Raw genomic sequence first — 21,215 nt, 5'->3', positions numbered from 1 at the left:
GGTCGCGGGGGTATATTCGATATTCGAGTGAAATCTAAAATGGGCCGGGTTGACAGTTGGCCCAACATGACTTGACTTGACCCGTGTTGTTCTGGTTATTTGCAGCATACGACGAGTCGTCCATCAAATCCTTTGGGTTGGTCGAGAACGAGAGCAGAGCAGGGTGAGTCGAAGGAGGAGGAGGAATGCCGAAGAGAACAACGCACACGTACTCGAGCGAGGACGCAGCTCCAGATGGACCTGACTCTGATCTCTTCGTCTATTACTGCAAGCACTGTGGATCTCACCTCCTCATAACTGGTTTGTTCTCTTTCTCTCTGATTTTTAATTTTACTTTACTTGGAGACAAGAAATTGAGATTGAGGGAGACTGAAGTTTGTGTGGTATAAGATACCCAGTTGCAGAAAATGCCCAAAAGGAAGACGGACAAAGCTTATGTGTTGGACAAGACCAAACACCTTGCAAGGCTCAACATTAGTGAGGGTGGAAAAGTTATACTCAAAAGGTACTTTTTAATCTTCATTGTCTTATCTCATAATATGCAATTTGTTTGTAGAATCAATGAGAAAAAATGCTTCCTAGATTTTACCTGCTCTCAGTTAAACAACTAAATCTTGAGATTGTCCTGTGAAAACATTATGTTTTTTTTTCGATTGAACTACAACTTGTGCTTTTTCGTTCAATTACTATGGTGATAATCGCATATCTTGAAATCAATGGTTACATTTTGTCCAGGAGTGAAGGGAAATTAGAGAAGCAGTTTCGTATGAACTGTGTTGGTTGCGAACTCTTTGTCTTCTATCGCTCAGAAGAAGATTTGGAAGGTGCTTCTTTGATTTATGTTGTTGACGGTGCTCTTAGCACAGTTGCTGCTGAAACCAATCCACAGGTATAACAAACATTATCAAGCTTCATTCTTAAAAGGGTTCCTCCTATAGGAGCCTTTCTGAAAAATATATGGAAAAATATGGAAAAGCTTTATTATACCCTCCTTGTCATGCTCCTTTTGGGTATAGCTTTTCGGTCAAGTACTTAGCAATCTGTCTCCGTATGAGCGTAGTGATTTTAACTGCCTTCTGCAATGTGATCAATTTTCTTTTCTTTACATTCACGTCTTCATTGCATCCAAATTTCATAATTGTTTATTCTGAAATGTGATTTAGGATGCTCCTGTGCCACCCTGCATATCACAAATAGATGGAGGACTTGTTCAAGTGGCTATTGAAGTGGAAGATCGTGCACAACGCTCAGCAATCACAAGTAAGGGAAACTATTCAATGCTTTTCTGTTATCGTACTTAACATGCGTTGCTTCTTAGTTTAAATGTTGATTATAAGCCATTCCCACATCGACCTCTTTTATCCTGGTTTTCATTCATGGCAAGTACCTAGTACTAGTCCTTTCTGGCTCTTAAAGTCTGATGTATTTTCTATAAACATGATATTGGCCGTCTACTTTGGCGGTTTTAGCATTGTAATACTTGCCATCATTTCCCAGAATGGGGGTGATCTTAGATTTCTTTCAAACATATGGTTTCCTTGATTATAAGTTTCACACTTTGTTCTCATATGTCAGGAGTAAATGCCGATGATGTTAGAGTTACTGTAGCTGCACCTGCAGCTCGAGGAGAAGCAAATAATGAACTCTTGGAATTTATGGGAAAAGTATAATTCTATTTCATCTTGGGCTGTCACATGTAAGACCTATCTTTTTTGTTTGAAGTGTCAGTATAAACCTCAACACATTCCTCTTTTACACAGGTGTTGGGTCTCAGACTAAGCCAGATGACTCTTCAGAGAGGATGGAATAACAAATCGAAACTTCTTGTGGTAAGTCAAACACTAAAGTAAACTCCTTTGAATAATAAGTTGAAACTCTCTCTCCTAACATTTGGGGATTGTTTCAGGTTGAAGATTTGTCTGCTAGACAAGTATATGAGAAACTGCTGGAGGCTGTGCAACCTTGAAGCTGTACGATTCAAATGACAATTGTAATGAATGATAAATGTGTTAGCTGGACCTTCAGGGCTTCATATTATTTTGTGTTAGCTGTGATTGTTGTAGTGCAATGTGAAAATTCAGTGGTACAACCTGAGTCAATTTAATGATAACTCCCATTTATAATCAGGATTTGATCAATTGCATTACAGGAATGGTTATATGCTAATATATTTTTTTTTTTCCCATCACAAATTCAAAATCTTAAAGAGGGTTTTTCCTCTATTAGAGATGTGGTCCATGATGCAGTCGGTGAATGTGTTCAATATAGTTTTATTATTCTCGAGGAGGTATATGCATGCAAACTTGTAACCCGGAAGAAGGGGCAGGGAGAAATTAACCTATTGCACGGTCATCATATCCTTGCAATAGGAATCTATAATTAAAATTCGCTTCATTATACATTATACTTCTGGATATCTTTCACAACATAAAACGGTAAGTTGAAATTATATAAACAGTGCGGTGTGAGTATGCATGATCAAAAGGGATTTGTTCTGAATCTGCTTTTATTTAATTTGTTTTCAGAGTTACATGGTTGCACATGAACAATATGCAGTGTACATGGAATTATATTGAAGAAGCAAATGGGTTGAAGTGATCAACAGGCAAAACTACAAGTGGATGAGCCATGGGCAAAGACATGCCCGCTCCAACCTCCATATTGACCCTACCCTCATTTCCATCTCCAATTTTCCAATCAAAGCATTGAACCATGGCAGCAATTGAAGTATTCAACAAGATGGTTGCCAAATTTGAACCTGGGCACCTTCTCCTTCCCGATCCAAACGGGACATATTGAAAGTTATGTCCTTTACTTTCATTCTGATCAAGTTCTGATTCATATTTCTCTTTAGTGGAAACCGAGAACCTCTCTGGCCTAAACTCATCTGGATTGTCCCATAACTCTGGATCTCTCATTATTGCATACTGGTTGATTGCTACCGAAGTCTTTTCTGGTATATCAAACTCTTTTATTTTACAAGTTTCGCGGCTTTCTCTTGTTGACAAAGGAACTGGTGGGTGTAGTCTCAGTGTTTCTTTTATCACTGCCTGCAAGTAAGGGAGGTTTGCAACATCTGATTCCTCAACTAGTCTGCTACCAACAACTGTTTTCATCTCCTCCCTGACCTTGTTGAATATGTCTGGATGGTTTATGAGCTCAGCTACTCCCCATTGCATGGCCTCTGCTGTGGTAGCAGTGCCTCCAATGAAAAGATCCTAACATCATGGTAAAACATCCCAATTAATTTGACAGTGACAACAATGAGAAAAACTTTTAGTTGCGGTTTTGGTAGAGTGAAAAACTTATGTATGCAGCTGATCTAGCATGCTAACTGAAACTATATGGTCAACTACGCTTTGAAAAAGGCCACCTCTTTAGAGTTGCATGCACATAATTGATTAAATGATAGGTAATTGAGGACTGTGAATTTGAAGCACTAATCTACCTCTTGATCGAAGCATTTTCATTAGAGTACGTTCAAAGTTCATCGTAGATAGGTAATTCCGTAATTGAGTACTTTGAAAGTGTGAATGAATTGCGGTGTAAGAAGGAAAGAGATTGAAATGACTTACAAGCAAGAAAGCCTTGACGTGAGTTCTGGTAATCTGAACCTCAGCTTGATCATCCTGATATGCCTTCAATAGAATATCCATCAAGTCCTTGTCTTCTCTATCCCAGCCCTCTCTCTCTGCTCTCTCTTCATGCTGCTTCAGCATCCCCTCTAAAAGCCTATCATACCCCATGGTCACATCTATGAGCTGCTTTCCATAAACCCAGAATCCCACTCTCTTCAGCGGACCCAACACATCCCCAAAACATACCTTTGCGGCCAGTTCAAATGATTCCTTCACCAATTCCCTGATTTTCTCAGCTTCATCACCATTCTCTGAGCAACTGGTGCTCATGGCCATCCTGCATGCAATTTATTAAATATTTAATATTAGTGTCCTAAAGCATAGCTTATAGTATTTGGGAGTGAAGAGCATGCCTGCATATACTGTTGTTTGTGAGCCTCATAAGCTCAGCACCCACATCAACCCTCTGTTTTCTCTCAGCACACTCCATCATCTTCTTCAAGAACCTTGCAATCTCTCCCTGCCGGATGGAACGTGACCGTTCAATCTGCTTGGGAGAGAGCAGTTCCGTCATGCAGAGCTTCTTCATGAACCTCCAGTAGTCACCATATGGGGTGGCAAAGAAACCCAAGTTTTTGTAGGGCAAGTCGTCGGCAAAAGCAAAAGAGGGTCGAGAAGCAAAAGTGAGGTCATGTGTTTTGAAGATTTCGGCGGCCATGGAGGCAGATGAAACTACGAGCATCCGAGAGGCGCCGAACCGGACGAGGAGGAGAGGGCCGTACTTGGTGGAGAGTTTGTGTAATGATTGGGATAAGGAGGAAGTGAGGAGGTGGAGGTGACCGATGACTGGTAGAGCCGGCGGGCTTGGAGGGTTGTTGGTCGAAGGTTTGGTGAACAAGGATTTGATGAAGATGGTGGAGAGAAAACAGAGGACGGAGCAGAGGAGGTAGTACTGTAAATCAGTCATGGCTAACTAACAAGAATGTGATCAACTTCAGTGCAACATCACACTGCACTTGTATTAATAGTAAAAACAAAGGCTGCTTTTCACTTGCTCACCTATTCAGTTGAAGGAACTTGGAGCAAAGTGTTGGATCTGTCACCATTCAGAATTCATGTCCTATATGTGTGTAATGTTCAAACAGTCTGAATTTTCATGTGATCAGGAGGGACGGTAATGCTAGGAGCTACCTTTATTTTAATATTGAGGTGTTTTGGTCACCGAGTGATCAAGTGAACTGAACCGAATTACAGTCAAATTTTGGTCCCCAAATATCTTACAGATTGATCGTGACACACTGCAGTTCATACAAGACAGACTACTAGCTAGTAAAGTTCAAGTTGTCGGGTGGCTTTAGTCAAGCCCCCCAATATTGCCCAAGATTAAAACAGCACGTCAATTTTCATTGAAAGCAAATTATAAGCTCGATCATGGACTAGAAAGGCCTTGTCTGGAGGAAAAAGGAAAAAGAAAAAAGCCAATACTGTTAAGAATTGAGTACATCCATCAAAATTCTACCTTTCAATTGTAAGAGTCAAATGTGACTGCTGCTACATATTATAACAAGCTAGGAGATGGAAATGTAGTAATGACAGAGAGAAATCAATGTCATTGCAAATACTCCATTATTAAACTAGCAATCCATTACAACACAATCAAACATTCAAACTATAACAGAATACATATCTCAAATCAAAGCTTAAAGTCTCAACAGACAGCTTTTTATTATCTAAATATTACAAAATCAAAAGGATGGATTCCTATAACTCTAAAAGACAGACTTATTCCAGAACTAATACTCCCCAGCTCTATGCCTCAACTTCTATTTCATAATTGAACCTGCAACAAACAAAAAGAAACCAGATTGATCAGTTATACATTAATTTTCGGGACAATAGCATTATGTGCACAATGATATATAATGTCTAAACACTTCTTGGGTCAAATACCGGAGACAAAAGTGGGAGATAGGAGCTAGAAGAGATCAGTTACATGGTTCAAAGTTGGCATTGCACTTCTCCGGGAGCTGAATTGCCAAGTTGCGATCAACGCCAGAGATCGGAGGGCCATTGACAAGCACACAAAGGCAAGACTGGCCTAAAGTTCTAAGTGCAGTGCAGCAAGCCTCACTTGGTGGGATGGGGCTAAAAGGAACCACTGCTGGTCTACAAGGTATTAGCTGAATTAGTGATGAAAAGAAGGTAACAGTACAAGTAGTGCTTTGACCATGCACCACCAAACCTGTCATCACTAACATAAGCACAAAAGTTGCAAGAACCTTAGAGCTTCTAGTGTGCCTCATCTTCGATTTGAACTGTGACTGACTAATTATGCTGAAATGTTACAGAGAATGGGGATCTGAAATCGAATATATAGGAGATGATCAATGAGGTCCATGCACCACGCACTTCCATCCTACCCAGAGGTCACACCTATGATGCCATTATTCCCATCTCTGCTTCAGATCTGATCTGTAAACGGAAACCGGACAAAAATACATTCGGTGTGCTAGTAGAGCAGTTGTTAAACATAACCTTCATGACCCTTTGAACTTTTCAAGTATTAACAAATGAATATGTAAAGAACTAAAGATTGTTCAGCAACCCTCCTATACCTTTCAAAATTGCCCAAAGTGATGGTCTAAAAGACTAAAGAGACTAACATTTGGACCTAACTAAACAAACCATGAATTTAGAACTTTCTCAGCATTTTAACTGATCTAACTCAAACATTGAATCAACCTTACTGAAGGAAAGATGGCCTATCGGCATAGCCAACAATATACGTATAAATCTACAAAATTAGAGCTTAATACTCCACATGGACAAAAAGCATAATTTGAAAAACAAAATTGGCAGCTCGCTATTCTGTAAGCAAAAGTTCATAGAAATATCTGATTTATATCAATTAGGCATCTTTAGTTTTGAATCACAGCAAAATCTATGGCAAAGTACACCAATTTAAGATAAAAAGTCAACATAGAATCAACCAAGAAAGATCCAAACTTAGTTCATTCATAAATATCATTATGACAATTTAAGGATCCGTGAAGATCAATTTCTTCGCTTAAATGTTTCATAGATATAAACACTGACTCAATACAATTTTGTAATCCATGCTTGTTCTAAAATCACAGTTAATCATTTCAACCTCCTTTATTCCAACTCATGTCAATGTCATCCTGAAAGGCCTCCACATGATGCTGTTTGGATAACAAGTCCCTTTTACAAGTTCTCAAAGTTGTCCTTTGTTTCCTTTGAGATTGATTACGGAAAGCTCTTGTTCAACAAACTCCCCTGCATAAATGGGCGGATATTTACTCGCAAGTGGTGAATCGGCAAAGTGGCCTAAGGGCTTCAAGACAGCATCAGATGCTATGTGGCCAAACAACTACATGGCAAAAAAATGTCACACATAAGCACAAGAGGAACTTAGAACCTTTGTTTTTTTTTTTTTTTTGGTATTAATCTGATTAATATACCAACTAAAAATAAAAGAGCAAAAAAGGTAACTATGACAATAATTACTGGATATACTCACAGTAGAAGATACTCTCCATAAGATGCGATTTTGCTCCCTTGCTAGTTTGATTGCATCAGTTGTCCTGTCTGTTACAACAACTTCATGCATTCCAGCTATGCAATCTCCACCAGTTAACCATTCTATCTGCACATTGAGTAATGTGTAAATACATCCAAGCATAATGTGTGTGTGTGTGTAAGCACAAATCTCCATAGCCAACCAGCTTAACAGCTATAAAAAAATAAAAATAAAATTAAAAAAAATCATATCACCTTGCAGTTAGAGAACTCTTAAGCTTCAAAAGTGTGTTCTATTTTATTTTTTACCATAATATGTGCATAACTTTTATTTTGAATCATCATTAAGCACAATTGTCGCAGATATTGTTACCTGCTTTCCGGTCTGAATAAGCAGACATCCGACAGGAACCTTCACTTCAACTTTTTGCCCATTTCTTAGCCAGATATTAAGCCCTGGGAATCTACTTCGGCCATGAATAGTTAAAAAGTTCAGGTCATAGTGATATCCTGCAAAGACAGTACCCTCTAGGCCATAACGCTGAAGGTCACTTCCAGTTGGAGCTAGAAGGTGTGGTCCCTGGGTTCAAAATATAAGGCGCTCAGAATAAAGTGCAAATCAGAATATTGGCAAATGGAGAGGAGAGTCTAATAAAATAAAAATAAAAGTAAAAAAGAAGATGAGGGAAGAGAAATCGAAGTTGAAGCAAGAACAGCTAGAACCATTGAACTAGAAGCATCAGTCCAAGTTGAATGCATGAAGATACCAATGAAACAAAAAAGTTGATGCAGCAAAGCTTAGCCAGATACATGGAACTATGCAGTAGTTGGGTGAACAGAAACCAAAACAAAAGGATATAAACCATTACTGGCTGGCATTACGGAGCAACAGAAAAGTACAGAAAGGGCATTACAATGCAACTTATATTTGGGGACATCACAGTGAGTAAAGATAAGAAAGCGATGAATATACAAGATGAAATGAAAAATGTGATGGATATGACTATTACTGTCAGGCTAGCCACCATGCTGCCTCTCCATTAGTCATCAGTGGCACATGAAAACAAGTTTCAAGTAACAATAACTAAAAAGGTCATGCATACCCGCTGCATAAGGGAAGTGAATGCATCCTTTGGCAAACCAAATCCAATGGCAGCCATTTCAGCAACAGCCTGAGAAGAAAAAAGTTTAAAATTACACGAACCAAATGGAAAGCAAGCATTTTTGAGCAATGTGACCAACCATGGCTCACCTCAATTGCCGAAATCATCTTGTACCCCCATGAGTCCATGGTTTCTTTCCACTCAGGAAAACCCTCAGGTACAACTGGCTCCGCATTAAGCTCCTGTCACAAAAACAGGATCAATCACAATAAGCACAGCAAATGACACACTAGTCGAAAGCGGAATTTCGGAGAAGCAAGCAAAGAACAAAATGGGGGACGGACCTGAAAGCGGGTTTTGGATGGTCTGGGACCGACTCTCCACATGTATCGCCATTTGCAATCAGGGCCCTTGGGAGTGGAAGGCTGCACTTGTTTCGGCATTTGCTTCAATTTCTCCTGCATTTCCTCATCAACCAGGCTTCTGGGCACTTCCACGCCCTCGGGAGTCACGCCGACCTGCGATCACAGTTTGACAATTTCAAATTTTCTTGTACCAAAAATTAAAAATTAAAATGAAAAGAAATTTAGGAACCTGGTAATGCAATTGGGGCCTCTCGTGGAGTCGCTTGAAGTCGGAAGAAGAGGCGAAGTAGTTCTCCATCATATCGAGGAAGCGATCGTTGTCCTGGGCGGTACATCGGGGGTCCTTGACTAAGAGAGCTCCGGTTTCTCTGAGACTCCGACTGACCTCGCCGCACAGCTCCTTCAATTGGCCCGATGATGATTCCGATGATGATTCCAAGTAGGGGCTCAGATCTATCACCGCCAGCTCCATTTTGCCCTTGATATTCCAGACTCCGACTTTTTCAGGGTTTTTGTTAACGTTTTTGGGATGGCGGGAGATTCTTTTTTTTTTTTCTTTTTTGCTTTTATTCCGTTTCGGGTTCTCTCTCTCTCTCTCTCACCTCTCTCGCATTAATGGTGTTTGATTCGCTGTCACGCATATTACATTTTCCTCTTTTTTTTTTGGTTTATATTTTGGGTTTCGTACACACAATATTCAGATCTCTCTCCTCCTGACACGTGGAATCTGGCAACAGCCGCCTACTCTACACTGGGGGGTTTCGTACACACAATACTCGGCTATCTAATCGAGTTTAGTCTGCGGATATCTGCGGGTCCTACGACCTGACCACTTCAGTGTGGTAGTGTGGGCTTTGGGACGTTGCGGGGTATGTCTACTCCTAATTGTAACCGGTTCGGGGCTCAGATGTTAGTTGGGCTCCTGTCAAGGTCTGTCTCGAGTAATCGAGGCAAACGGTCGATCATAAAGTTCCTGAGCCGGGGGGTCCTGTCTTCCCCCCTCCCAAATACTCTTTGCCAAAAAAAAAAAAAAAAAAGTCGAGTTTGGTCTCTCTGTCATTTCCAAATGACCAAATCCTTGTCCAAGATGGATTAGAATGTAGGGTTCTTTTTAAAATTCTATATATATACACGGAAGCCTCGATCTTTAGGGAATACAGATCCAAAACCGATGATGATATACTAAAAATATCAGAAACATGTGAAAACTAATATTAATATTTGTCAAAATCAGAAATATTGAGGAAATCGAGAATATTTTGAGTCCTTGCTTAGGACAATATAGATTATTATTCAATACATTTGGTGCAAACAAAAATAATAGGGACATGATCTAGTCCATTATAGTAGTGAGATTTCAATTCAAATGATATGTACACTGCCGCAAAAATACTGCACCATCATCACAGGTTACCTCGTCTAAATCGGAAGTACCATTTATGACTTGCAGGAGAAGGAAATTACATAACCTTACAAATAGAACTGCTAACTGGAACCTAAAACAACTCATCGACAATTGGTTGGTCTTTTTTCCCCTCTCATTCCTCTGCTCTTCTAACTAAGCATGACAAGACCATGTGTGACACTTTGCACCACCATTATATCAAGATGCTCCTGCAGCCTCTCGTTTACCATATTCCCCTTGTTCCTCTTTGGAAAACTCTTCAATTAATTCACGTTGTCTTTGAGTCAGATTCCTGCATAAAAGTTGAGCATGTTACATTATTCAGATTTACCTAGAACCAAAACAACAGGTCTTATAGTCCTAAACAAGCTGTAAAGGATGAAGCAAAGACAGAACATACGTTGGGATGCTGACATTAAAGTGCACATATTGATCGCCAAAGGAATAAGAGCTCCTCGTCTTGATTCCTGTTACAAATCACCAGGAGAAACAGTGAAGTGATGACTATTGATATATTAGGTATACTTGTGACATTACTAATTGCAAAGAAAATGGAACATGTCATAGACTATGAATACAATAGTATTAGAGCATAACCAGCTATTTTAAACTAAACAATCGATTGCCCGTTAATGTCAGTTATAATCAGACTCAGGTCAGGTTCAGCATATCAGGATGTAACCATGATAACATTGCAAAGAAACAATAATGGCTCCATTAAACCCATCATTCCCCGCTTTAACAAACTACACTCTGCAACAACCTAGTAATAAAATGCTTATACAAATGCAACACCAATAACTGAAGACAGAGAAATAAATGCAACTGTTAATACCAAGGATAATCATAACCTTTGCTGCATAAAACGTCTATACTACAAGACATAGCCAGAGCCCAGAGGTGGCACCAAAGACAAAGACAAGCTTACAACCAAGTAACATAAAAGTTCAGCTCTGCTTTTAGAAAAGAAAAGGTTGACCAAAGCTTAAAACTCCATATCATTAAATTTTATAAAAAAATAATAATAATAAAAAATAAAAAAAATTCGTGCTCAACACTGATCTATTTGAAGGTCAATTAAAACTATTTAAAGTCAAAAATGCAGAATTAATCAATGCAAAAAAAATATCAAGTAAAACAATAAGAAGAAGGCTTTAGTCTGATTCGTTTACCTTTCTTCTTTAAGACTACCTTCTGTCCAGGTTGCGTACCTGCACGGACCTGAAAACGAAATTGCATTTCAAAATATAGCCACCATCATGTATTATAACAAAAAATACCTTTACATGGGACTGATTTTTCAGTCTCTTTCAGTTTAATGACAAGATACTGATCATCAATGAGTTCCAGAAGCAAACCTTTAGTACAACATCCCCTGTAAGAGTTGGGACCTGGATAGTTCCTCCCAAAATTGCCTGCACAAAAGCATTCCACCAAACACCTCAGTATAGAAGATGTAAGTTTGATAAATAACTAAATATCACAATATATATTAGTATATACAAGATAATTTTAGTGTTCCAACACAAAATACTTGAATAAAACTGAACAAAGATCATTTGTTCTTGACATTGTTGGTAACCTCGAGGTGAATAATACTGTCGAGGTTAAAAAAAATAAATATAATTCCCGCTTTCTCTACTCTTCAAGAATTTTACGTATTCAAAATATATAAGCATACCTGAGTGATACTCAGGACAGCATCTACATGAATATCGGCACCATCCCTACGGAAAACTGGGTCTTCCCTAACCTGTAAAACACATTTCATAAGTAAAGTTCATTATCAAAAAATAATAATAAGTAAATAAACAAGGACATCAAAGATTAAGAGCTCACACCTTAATGGTAACATAAAGATCACCAGGCTGATTTCCATCGGGATCAGCTCCACCACTACCAAATACCCGTATAGTTTCATTGTTGTCTACTCCTGTAAATGCAAACCAAGTGTCATCACTTTCACAGTCCCCATTACAGAAACTAACACCACATATGGCACCAATATGTAGGGTGACCTCTTTGTAACAAATGACGTTAATGATTATTTGATAACGAAGTGACAACTTTCTGTATGTCTTAGCCCAAGAAAAATTTTAGTTCCACATTTCTTTCCAGTGGATTTTTTATTTTTTACATGTGAAGCAATCAAATAGAATGACAACATCATAGGTGCTCATAACAAACACATAGCCGATATTTTTGTATACAGTAAACACTCGTAAAATACTGAAACAATGACAATAAACTCATACATAGCATGAGTTAATAACCAAAACATGAATATAAGTTCCCAATGTGACAGAAAGGACACAAAACCAAAAGCATATCAATCATTTGAATACTACAAACAAAAATGATTCAGGAAAAAAGAAATGTCACCAGACTGCAAAATTAAATTGACCATATGGTAGCATTTCCAATGCCTCAAAAATTTAGACAATACCTGGCATGATATCTAACTTGACTGACTTCATTCCAAATTTGACCCGTTTTCCGTTACACGAGTTGCAAAGACTCTGAAATAATAATAAATAATAAGAACAACATTAATTATATCTTACTCGAACTCAAAACTATTAAGATAATTAATAGAAAACATTTATAAACAAATACACAATAGGAAACCAACATTTGAAATTAACCTTTCCACAATTCCACAGTCCACAAGATCAATTAAAGTGAATTTCAGGCTCTCAGCTATGAAAACCAATGTTTGTGTAAATGTAAATGCCTACTTGGATACTTGTAATATAGGAAGATATCAAAATTACATTTGGCATAGAAGTACTTATTCTTGGAGCCAACTATAAGTATTTCTGGACTTGGTTTTAAATTTGAAGTGAACTTTATGTATATGGCACATAGGGACCTAGCAGGTTGATTTTTATCCGATGTTTGTTCCTCTTTTCTCACTTCTTTATTGATAAATATGGGTTCCTAGCCAAAGCATTCCTGCAATCCCCATATACTACTTTCCCTATACGAGTCTCCGTACTCTCCTCAGGGAGTATCAAAACTGGCAAGCAATCTTGCAACTTCCTTTATACATACTTTACCAAAATAGGTTACTTCATAGTATCATCTCTTTGTGTATCAGACAATAGGTCGCTACAAAAGGTGATAACAAAACATGTAGGAAGTAACAAGGTTACAACACTAGGCACAACAAAGCTAGAATTCAAAATTAATGATGTGATATCTGTAGAAATAATATACAGTTAAACTTGCTGAAGAGTACTGACAATCCATTATTTATCGACAACATGTGAGCCATACCGTGTAACTTTTACCAGTCCCACCACATTGAGAACATGTTGTCTGCATCCTAAATGGACCAGTTTGCATGAAAGTCTGGATAAGCAGAAAAACCAATGGTTAACAAGGGTATATGATATCTCTTATCTTAAAGAAGTGATAAGATTTCAGTCCTCAGTAAAACTGACCATGCCAGACCCTTTACAGCGCTTACATGATTCCGGTCTGGTGCCAGGGGGAACACCACTTCCACCTACAAAGGTCCAGATGCACTAGCTATTAGAATCAGAAACAAATGCCACTACAGTGTCGTACATTGCAAAAATAGCAAAAACATTTAGAAGTGAGCAATAGCAAAATCGGCATACCGCATGCTTCACAGGGCACTGCAGCCTGAAAGGTCACAGTTTTAGCACATCCCTGAACAGCTTCCATGAAGGATAGTTCCAAAGCAACCTGTTATCATCAGAAAAGAAATACATGTCATGGAACAGACTCCAAAGCACCTCGATCAACAAAATACATTTAGAGTGGAGAGAAACCTTAATATCTTGGCCACCAAAATTCTGACGGAACATGTTGAAGATCTAATCTCCATCGTATGCAGCGCCCCACCGATAACATGCAAATAACATTCCATTAAAACAAAAGAGCCAATTTAAAACAAAAACAAATGTACAAGATCTAATTATTCAGATAACATATACAAAATATTGTATTGTTGATAAAAACATGTGAACACATTCTATTATCAAGATATTCAAAACTTTGAGTAAGACACTGAATAAATAAGTCTCAGATACTAACTACAAACAAACTGGAAATAGTAACATCTTAATGTTGGAGTGTATCTCTGTAAATGTATCCAGAGCCACATCCATGTCAAGTGGAAAAGGTTTTGTAATCGCGAGGGATTCCTTGCAAACCACTGATAAAATTTACAAGTTTTTGTAAATAATCAATTTATGATTGCATTTGCAACAACATGCAGGCAATACCCGATTCTGGCTAAATGGCCATATTTTCTGTTCAAAGTTTTTATCTAAGATTTAAAATTCTAAGTGATAACAAAATTCTCAACAGGGAAACAAACACTTGAGGTAAGGAAAATGTTATTACATTATCATCAAATATATCTTTAAACGGATTCCTGAAATCATTGGGAAAGCCCGAGCCTTGTTCTTCAAATGCAGCATGGCCAACCTGCAGGAGTAAACTTGTTGGCATCAGCGCAGACATAAAATTACGCAATAGATAAACAAAAGTGAGTCAATCTCAGAATAGGTTGACATGTTATACGAAAAATGAACGGAAACCATTAAAAAATAAGTTCAATTTGAGTTCTTCAGTAAAGAAAAATATGAAGCAGAAAGGTACTATTTTCTTATTGATCCACAAACAACATAGCTATGAATAGTTTGTTATCAACATATTTTTCTGTATGACTGTAAACACAAGAAGTTAAAGGCCAGTACCAATTGAATCAGTAATGTTTAGTGTAAGCCCATAAGAGACCCTAACATGTTCAAGTCAAAAAACAAATATATCAACCTATAGTGGAATGAAAAGATATCCAAAAGAAAAAAAAGAACTAAATGTAACACTACATATATCAACATGAATGCAAAACTATTTGACAAAAGCACGTTTCCATCCCGCTGTAGTTTGTGCCATGTAAAACTCGCAAAAAACATACAATGTCTTACAAGAAAATAGTCAAAATACTAAGGACCCATTCCAAATCCTACTCGGCCACAATAGTCAGGCACTTTAGCAGTCTATTATTTCATAATAGATGGCAGAAGGGGTAAAACTAAAGTTAAGAAGCGATACCTCATCATATTGTTGACGCTTTTCCTCATCTTTCAATACCTACAACAACGTTAACGAAGCTGTCTTTAAGTACATTAACAGGAATTAGTAAACAAACTCTGGATTAGAAAGTGACCTCATACGCCTTCGAAACTTCTTGAAACTTCCTTTCTGCATCGGGATCTTCTTTGTTTGTGTCTGGATGGAGCTTCTTTGCTAGCTGAAATATAAATAAGGGAGATGAAGTACCAAATATAGCATTGTTCTAAGTATAATAAAAAAAAATTTAAAAAAAAGAAAAGATCTTGGAGATAGTATATGCATTATAATGAGCATACATCGACAAACAAAGTAAACTTTTGGCATGCATAAAAAAGACTTCTACATCGCACATCATTAAAAAAAAACGATCTTGGGAGATAGAATATGCATTATAACTCTACAAATTAGCATAGATTGACAAATAAAGTAAACTTTCGGCATGCATAACAAAAGACTACTACATCACACATCATAAACGTAGATTCCTTTTATTCTTCCTACACAAGAACTAAAAAATCACAGATAAGACGTCTGAAAGAAAAAATAATAATCTAAAGTTCTTAACCTGTTTGAAACTAAAATTTCATATAATTATAGTAAAATGTCTCTTAGAAGTGAAATTTCTACATGCTATAATGCTTGACTCTGTGCATGCATATGCAAATTAAGAAAAACAGAAGTGAGACAGAACCTACCCCATAATAAGCTTTCTTTATTTCTGATGCACTTGCATTCCTGCTAACCCCGAGTGTCTCATAGTAATCTCTCGCAGCCATAGATGCTGGCACGCAAAAGAAAGTGCAAGCCACATAAATAAATTCAGACTCTTTTACGTATATCAAAGTAACAACAAATAATGGTGTGGTAATATAAGAAACTGTGTGACACAGTAAACAAAACCTTAAGCTCCAGTATTTTGCATTTGTAGATGGTCTCGATAAACAGAAATGTGAATAACTACATAAACTAAACAAAAAAATTCAAAATGAATACCAGTTCCATGAATTGATCTCACTGTAGTCCAATTGGTACTAAAAGCTCCCGGAAACCTTCTGTAAACTGGCAAAGAAAGAAAAGGGTCCATTGAGAAAGGAATAAGAAAACTTGATGATTCTGCTTATCACTAGATTGAGACCAATTCACCATAAACTCGAATATTTCAACAAGAGCCTCATTTCATCTAAATTTCCTTTTCTAAGACCCAAGTAGGGAACCCATTTCTTAAACTGAAGAAAAAAGAAAACTGAAAAAAAGGTGTGTGCTTGACATACCATTACTGGTAGTAGTAGGAGTAGAAGAAGGGTTTCCTAAAACCCTGGAATTGTTGCAAATCCCAGTGTTAAATGTCCTATAACCACCTCCTCCAAGCACTCTGGCGTATACCTAAAACCAATTCAAATCCAAGAAATTAGAATGAAAATGATAATAATTCGAATTTGGAATTGATTGTATAAAGGAGGAAGAGAAATACGGAGGTAGTGGAGCGGCGAGCGAGCGAGTAAAAGAGCCTGACGCCATTGGAGCCACCCATTTGTGGGGAAGCTCTATCGATCAATCAATCGAACAGAAAGGTTGAGTCTTTAGTGCAATTGGGATTTTGCTTTTTTTTATTTTTTTATTTTTTTGGGTCTGAGGGGGTTTTGGTGTGTGATAAACCCTGGAGAAACCCTAAATTTGGAGAGGGTGGGGGAAGGTTCTAGTAGTGGACGGAGCGAGAAACAGAGCCCAGTCTTGTGGGAGACACGCACAAAAAAAAAAAAAAAAAAAAAGTCTGTTGCTTCAAGCGAGCGCGTGTTAAGGATCTAATTTTGGTGCGTGTGTGGTTCACACTCAACTCAAACTCGTGTGGTTACTAGGTTTCTGCTTCTTCATTTTTTCACTTTTTAATGCCCTACTTCTTTTACTGTTTTACAGTTTTACTTGGTTAACATTTCACACTCACTCAAGTCACGTGTTAGTGGATCCATGACAGTACCCTCAAAACTATGTAGATAGAGTGCTACTGTTCGTTGCAGATTCTTGAAATTAATTAATTAGTTCGTCTTTGGCCTGATTGTCTTTGAGTAGTGTAGACACCAAAATTTAATGAAAATAAAATTCATTAAATAATTCGGTCAACCCTTGAAATTATGACTGACCAAATTTAGTTGGCATGCGGGTCCCATAAAATGTACACGTGGCTCGTGAGTCAGCAAAACCATATAAACTCCGAGAATGACACATGGCGACATATGAAAGGCCCGTCGACAATAAACGAATCCGTTCCGACTAAATCAATTGATATTAAGACGGATCAACCGAATTAAATCAATTGACTCCGGGTAAAATCAAGTATTAAATACTGTCTGCTGATGGTATTCTCAAGTTGAAGTTCTTGATTTTGATGAAACCTTTACCCCGGTTGCAAGGCTTGAATTTGTTCGTCTTCTCTTTGCTATTGCATGTCATTTAAGGCTTACTCTTTATCAAATGGATGTGAAAAGTGCATTTTTAAATGGTATTCTTCAAGAAGAAGTTTATGTTGAACAACCTGCAGGATTCATAGATCCTATCCATCCTAATCATATGAATAGACTTATGAAAGCTCTCTATGGGCTGAAACAAGCCCCTAGAGCTTGGTATGAGAGACTTTCCTCTTGTCTTTTAGATAAAGGCTATGCTAGAGGTTCAATTGATAAAACTTTGTTTGTAAAAAGAACTTCTCATCATTTAATTCTTGCTCAAGTCTATGTGGATGACATTGTTTTTGGCTCAACTTCAGATTCATTGATTAAAGAATTCACTGATATCATGAAGAATGAATTTGAAATGAGTTTGTGTGGAAAATTGAATTATTTTCTCGGTCTGCAAGTCCAACAAAGGAGTGATGGTCTCTACATCCCTAAAACCAAATATGCTAATGACCTTGTGAAATAGTTTGGTTTGGATACTGCTACTACTGTCCGAAATCCCATGGAAACTAGTTCAAAACTTGATGTGGATTTGACTGGAACTAGTGTTGATCAAACCTTGTATAGAAGTATGATAGGAAGCTTGTTATATCTCACTGCTAGCAGACCGGATATCTCTTTTAGTGTTGTGTTTGTGCTAGATATCAAGCAAATCCTAAAGAATCACATCTAAAGGCTGTCAAACGCATCATTAAATATGTTTCTGGAACTTCTAACTATGGGGTGGTGTACACATTTGATTCAAATGTTGATATTGCAGGTTATGCTGACTCAGATTGGGCAGGAAATGTGGATGATCGAAGAAGCACCTCGGGTGGATGTTTCTTTGTGGAAACAATCTGGTCTCATGGCATAGCAAGAAGCAAAACTGTGTGTCTCTCTCAATTGCTGAAGCCGAGTACATTGCAGCTGGTAGTTTTTGCACTCAAATGCTTTGGATGAAACAAATGTTGAATGACTATGGCTTCCCTCAAGGTAAGTTGTCTATCTTTTGTGACAACACTAGTGCCATTAACATCTCTAAGAATCCTGTTCAGCACTCACACACAAAACATATTGATATTCGATATCATTTCATTCGGATCTTGTTGATGCAAATGTGCTTGAATTGGAATTCATACCCACTGAAAATCAATTAGCTGACTTGTTTACAAAACCTTTAAACAACCTTCATTTTGAGTCTCTTAGGAAGTCTATTGGAGTGTGCTCTACTGTTTGAATATTCTCTCTCATATATTCAGGTTGTATGTTGTTTATATGTGTGCTGCATTTAGTGTAGAATGTGAAAATAAGTCTTTTATTTCTTTAGGATTTAATGCATATATGGTTTCAATCCTGGAAAGTACTGACCAAGTCTTGATCTAAAATCAAAGGACAGTTTGTTCAAAATTTCTTATTCCTTGGTCACTCAAGGTTCTCAAGACTCTTTGCATCAGCTTTCTATTGTTCACTGCTCACTTTTGTTTTGAAAAGTCTATTATCTTAAAAAACTTGCACCTAAATCTCTTGTGGGAGTTCATATTGTGCTCAATTTTTATGATGGTTTAAGATGAGTAGTTTTTGCTTCTTTGTGAAAATATTTAGAGAAGCTTGGCCATGCTATTCCCAAAGTAAACGGGCCTCGGTCGTGGTAAATGATATGAGGATTGGGAAGAAAAAGGAATGGTTTGGTCACCCCGGTGGTATTTTCTTGTTTGATGTCCTCTTTTTGACTCGAGTTGATGTGTCTCTTGGAGTGTCCTTGTTACACTTAGTGCCTTAAAACAAACTAGTTTGAGAGCCACTGACATAAGACTTGTTACATGGGTAAAAAAATGTGGTTTTATTTCCTAAAGCTCAAGCTTAACAAAGCCAATGATTATGAGCTAAATAAATAAATAAAAAATGGAGTGATAAGGATAAATAAAAAATAAAAAATAAAAAGGACTTCATCTCATTCCATTATAATCTTTTGTGCATCAATTCTTATCCCTTGGATGATTTAGCTCAAGTTTCTCAAAAAACTCAAGAATCATGAAATGCTAGAATTCATCTTTGAGCTGTGCTTACAAAAAGAAACTGTCAAATTGTCTTGAGTTTCTTTGTGGGATCTGGAGGAATTTAAATGTGGTCTGCTATCCTCTGGGGCTTTTTGCCAGACTTGACAAGATCATTTTAGGATTGACTATGTCTCTCATTCTTGCTTGCTTGCATTTTTGAATTCTCAATAATCAGCTATATATATTGAGGGGGAGTGCTCCATGACATTTTTGGTTCTCCTTGTGTACTTCAAACTTGAAGGTTGTTAGTTCAAAAATCTTATCCAAGTTGGCCAGTTATATTTTTCTGCTGACTTGTGTTCTTGAATGGATGTTATCTGTTTTTGTTGATAGCGTTTTCCCCTTGTCATTCCTAGACAAATAGGGGGAGTAATGTTAGGGGCTTTTTGGTGGTTCCTTATTGCAAATGGTATTCATGTGAACTCAAATGCTTGGTTGAATTGGTTATCTTGTGCCCTTAAAATTGCCCATGCTTCACTTGGTATTTTTTGTGCAATTGTTTCAGGCTTGTTTTGCAGCTGTTGTCCAAGTGTTAGACTAGTTTTAGGTTGCAAAGTAGTGTTTTGTTTAGGAATGTCAAAGGGGGAGATTGTTAGTATAACATGTATTGGCATTCCTTGTTTTAACAAAACATCTCTACTCATTAAGCCCAAGAGTTAGAAGCCCAGTATGAAGCCCAAGACCATGATTCTTTAATTCCAACTTTCTTCTCTTTTGTGGTGGTCTTGCTGTCGAAGACCAAGTCTGAAGATAAGCTTTATTGCAGCTTGCTTCATCTTAGCTTGCAGTCTTGTCCAAGATCAAGCTTGAAGATCAGAAGAAGTCTTCTTCCTCATGGCTAAACCATTGACATTTACTACAAAAATATATGGCAATTGCCCATTACATCTCTTGGAAAAATAAAGACTTAAACAGAATTGGCGATCTATTGATCCCAGCCAGATTTGTAGTCTTCAACCCTTCACTCTAGATCATCTTCTTGATCTTCTTGTTCCACATAGTGAGCTTCTCTTGCTTCACAATATGTTTTGTAGGCGGTGACAATTTCTTCACGAGCTCTACAAATGTGTGCCCAATGACCAGATACTCCACATCGAGAACATACATCTCTTTGCTCAGACTCCATTGATTGAGGCGCTTTGAAAGCGTTATTTAGATGGCTCTTAGTGTTGGTGGCGCCACCAACATGGCCAGAGGCGTTGCCTCCCTCTTTCTTTTCACGTTGACCTCTTCGGTTTCGTGTTCGCCTATTTTGGCGGTTACCTTCCCAAGTAGAGCGATTATATGGACCAGAACGTCCAAAAGTATCCCTAAGATTAGGATTTCGCTCTTGGTGCCCTCTCTTAGGGGCGTGACTATAATTGGATTCCAGAATATGCTCTATTTCCACGGATCTCAAATTATAGTTCTTCACAAGGATGTTGTTATGCTTTTCAGTGACATTCATGGCTACAAAGAGCTCATGAACCTTGTGATCCGTCTTGCAGTAACATCGATTCGATAGTTCTTAGGAACTATCAATGCAGAGACGGGGAAGGTAGAGAGAGTCTTCTCAATCAACATCGCATCTGTGATATCTTTTCCACAGAATTCCATTAAGGATTTAATGCGAAGTGCTTCTGA

General features: G+C 37.8%; 5 protein-coding genes across 6 annotated transcripts; 1 reads left to right on the top strand and 4 right to left on the bottom strand.

Moving 5' to 3' along the window:
- Nucleotides 1-116: 116 nt before the first annotated feature.
- Nucleotides 117-2,146, top strand: LOC133715832 (UPF0235 protein At5g63440). 2 transcript variants are annotated; one of them, XM_062142491.1, is made up of 7 exons: nucleotides 117-300; nucleotides 391-505; nucleotides 736-889; nucleotides 1,164-1,260; nucleotides 1,576-1,664; nucleotides 1,761-1,829; nucleotides 1,907-2,146. In XM_062142491.1, the coding sequence occupies exons 1-7, from the start codon at nucleotides 186-188 to the stop codon at nucleotides 1,964-1,966; spliced, it is 699 nt and encodes a 232-aa protein (XP_061998475.1). In that variant the 5' UTR covers nucleotides 117-185; the 3' UTR covers nucleotides 1,967-2,146. The 2 variants fall into 2 exon arrangements, with proteins under 2 accessions (XP_061998475.1, XP_061998476.1); XM_062142492.1 differs by having other exon boundaries at nucleotides 162-300; nucleotides 399-505.
- A 342-nt stretch (nucleotides 2,147-2,488) lies between these two features.
- On the bottom strand, nucleotides 2,489-4,766 carry LOC133715337 (cytochrome P450 705A12-like). The gene is made up of 3 exons (XM_062141807.1): nucleotides 3,992-4,766; nucleotides 3,576-3,915; nucleotides 2,489-3,218 (listed from the first exon to the last, which is right to left on the bottom strand). The coding sequence occupies exons 1-3, from the start codon at nucleotides 4,543-4,545 to the stop codon at nucleotides 2,568-2,570; spliced, it is 1,545 nt and encodes a 514-aa protein (XP_061997791.1). The 5' UTR covers nucleotides 4,546-4,766; the 3' UTR covers nucleotides 2,489-2,567.
- A 333-nt stretch (nucleotides 4,767-5,099) lies between these two features.
- On the bottom strand, nucleotides 5,100-6,405 carry LOC133718112 (protein LIM1). The gene has a single exon (XM_062144920.1). The coding sequence runs from the start codon at nucleotides 5,879-5,881 to the stop codon at nucleotides 5,564-5,566; it is 318 nt and encodes a 105-aa protein (XP_062000904.1). The 5' UTR covers nucleotides 5,882-6,405; the 3' UTR covers nucleotides 5,100-5,563.
- Nucleotides 6,406-6,538: 133 nt separating this feature from the next.
- LOC133718111 (uncharacterized) lies at nucleotides 6,539-9,175 on the bottom strand. The gene is made up of 7 exons (XM_062144919.1): nucleotides 8,816-9,175; nucleotides 8,566-8,739; nucleotides 8,371-8,463; nucleotides 8,222-8,290; nucleotides 7,492-7,698; nucleotides 7,120-7,245; nucleotides 6,539-6,969 (listed from the first exon to the last, which is right to left on the bottom strand). The coding sequence occupies exons 1-7, from the start codon at nucleotides 9,056-9,058 to the stop codon at nucleotides 6,814-6,816; spliced, it is 1,068 nt and encodes a 355-aa protein (XP_062000903.1). The 5' UTR covers nucleotides 9,059-9,175; the 3' UTR covers nucleotides 6,539-6,813.
- Nucleotides 9,176-9,775: 600 nt separating this feature from the next.
- Nucleotides 9,776-16,807, bottom strand: LOC133717566 (chaperone protein dnaJ GFA2, mitochondrial). Its single transcript, XM_062144289.1, has 18 exons — nucleotides 16,575-16,807; nucleotides 16,375-16,486; nucleotides 16,097-16,162; nucleotides 15,799-15,884; nucleotides 15,198-15,281; nucleotides 15,083-15,121; nucleotides 14,369-14,452; nucleotides 13,792-13,836; nucleotides 13,618-13,705; nucleotides 13,438-13,502; nucleotides 13,271-13,345; nucleotides 12,438-12,510; nucleotides 11,833-11,924; nucleotides 11,673-11,744; nucleotides 11,350-11,406; nucleotides 11,164-11,212; nucleotides 10,392-10,458; nucleotides 9,776-10,283 (listed from the first exon to the last, which is right to left on the bottom strand). The coding sequence occupies exons 1-18, from the start codon at nucleotides 16,632-16,634 to the stop codon at nucleotides 10,190-10,192; spliced, it is 1,308 nt and encodes a 435-aa protein (XP_062000273.1). The 5' UTR covers nucleotides 16,635-16,807; the 3' UTR covers nucleotides 9,776-10,189.
- Nucleotides 16,808-21,215: the final 4,408 nt, after the last annotated feature.

Source organism: Rosa rugosa, chromosome 6 (assembly GCF_958449725.1).
Source record: "Rosa rugosa chromosome 6, drRosRugo1.1, whole genome shotgun sequence".
NCBI lineage: Eukaryota > Viridiplantae > Streptophyta > Magnoliopsida > Rosales > Rosaceae > Rosa > Rosa rugosa.
This window is presented reverse-complemented; position numbering and strand designations above follow the sequence as displayed.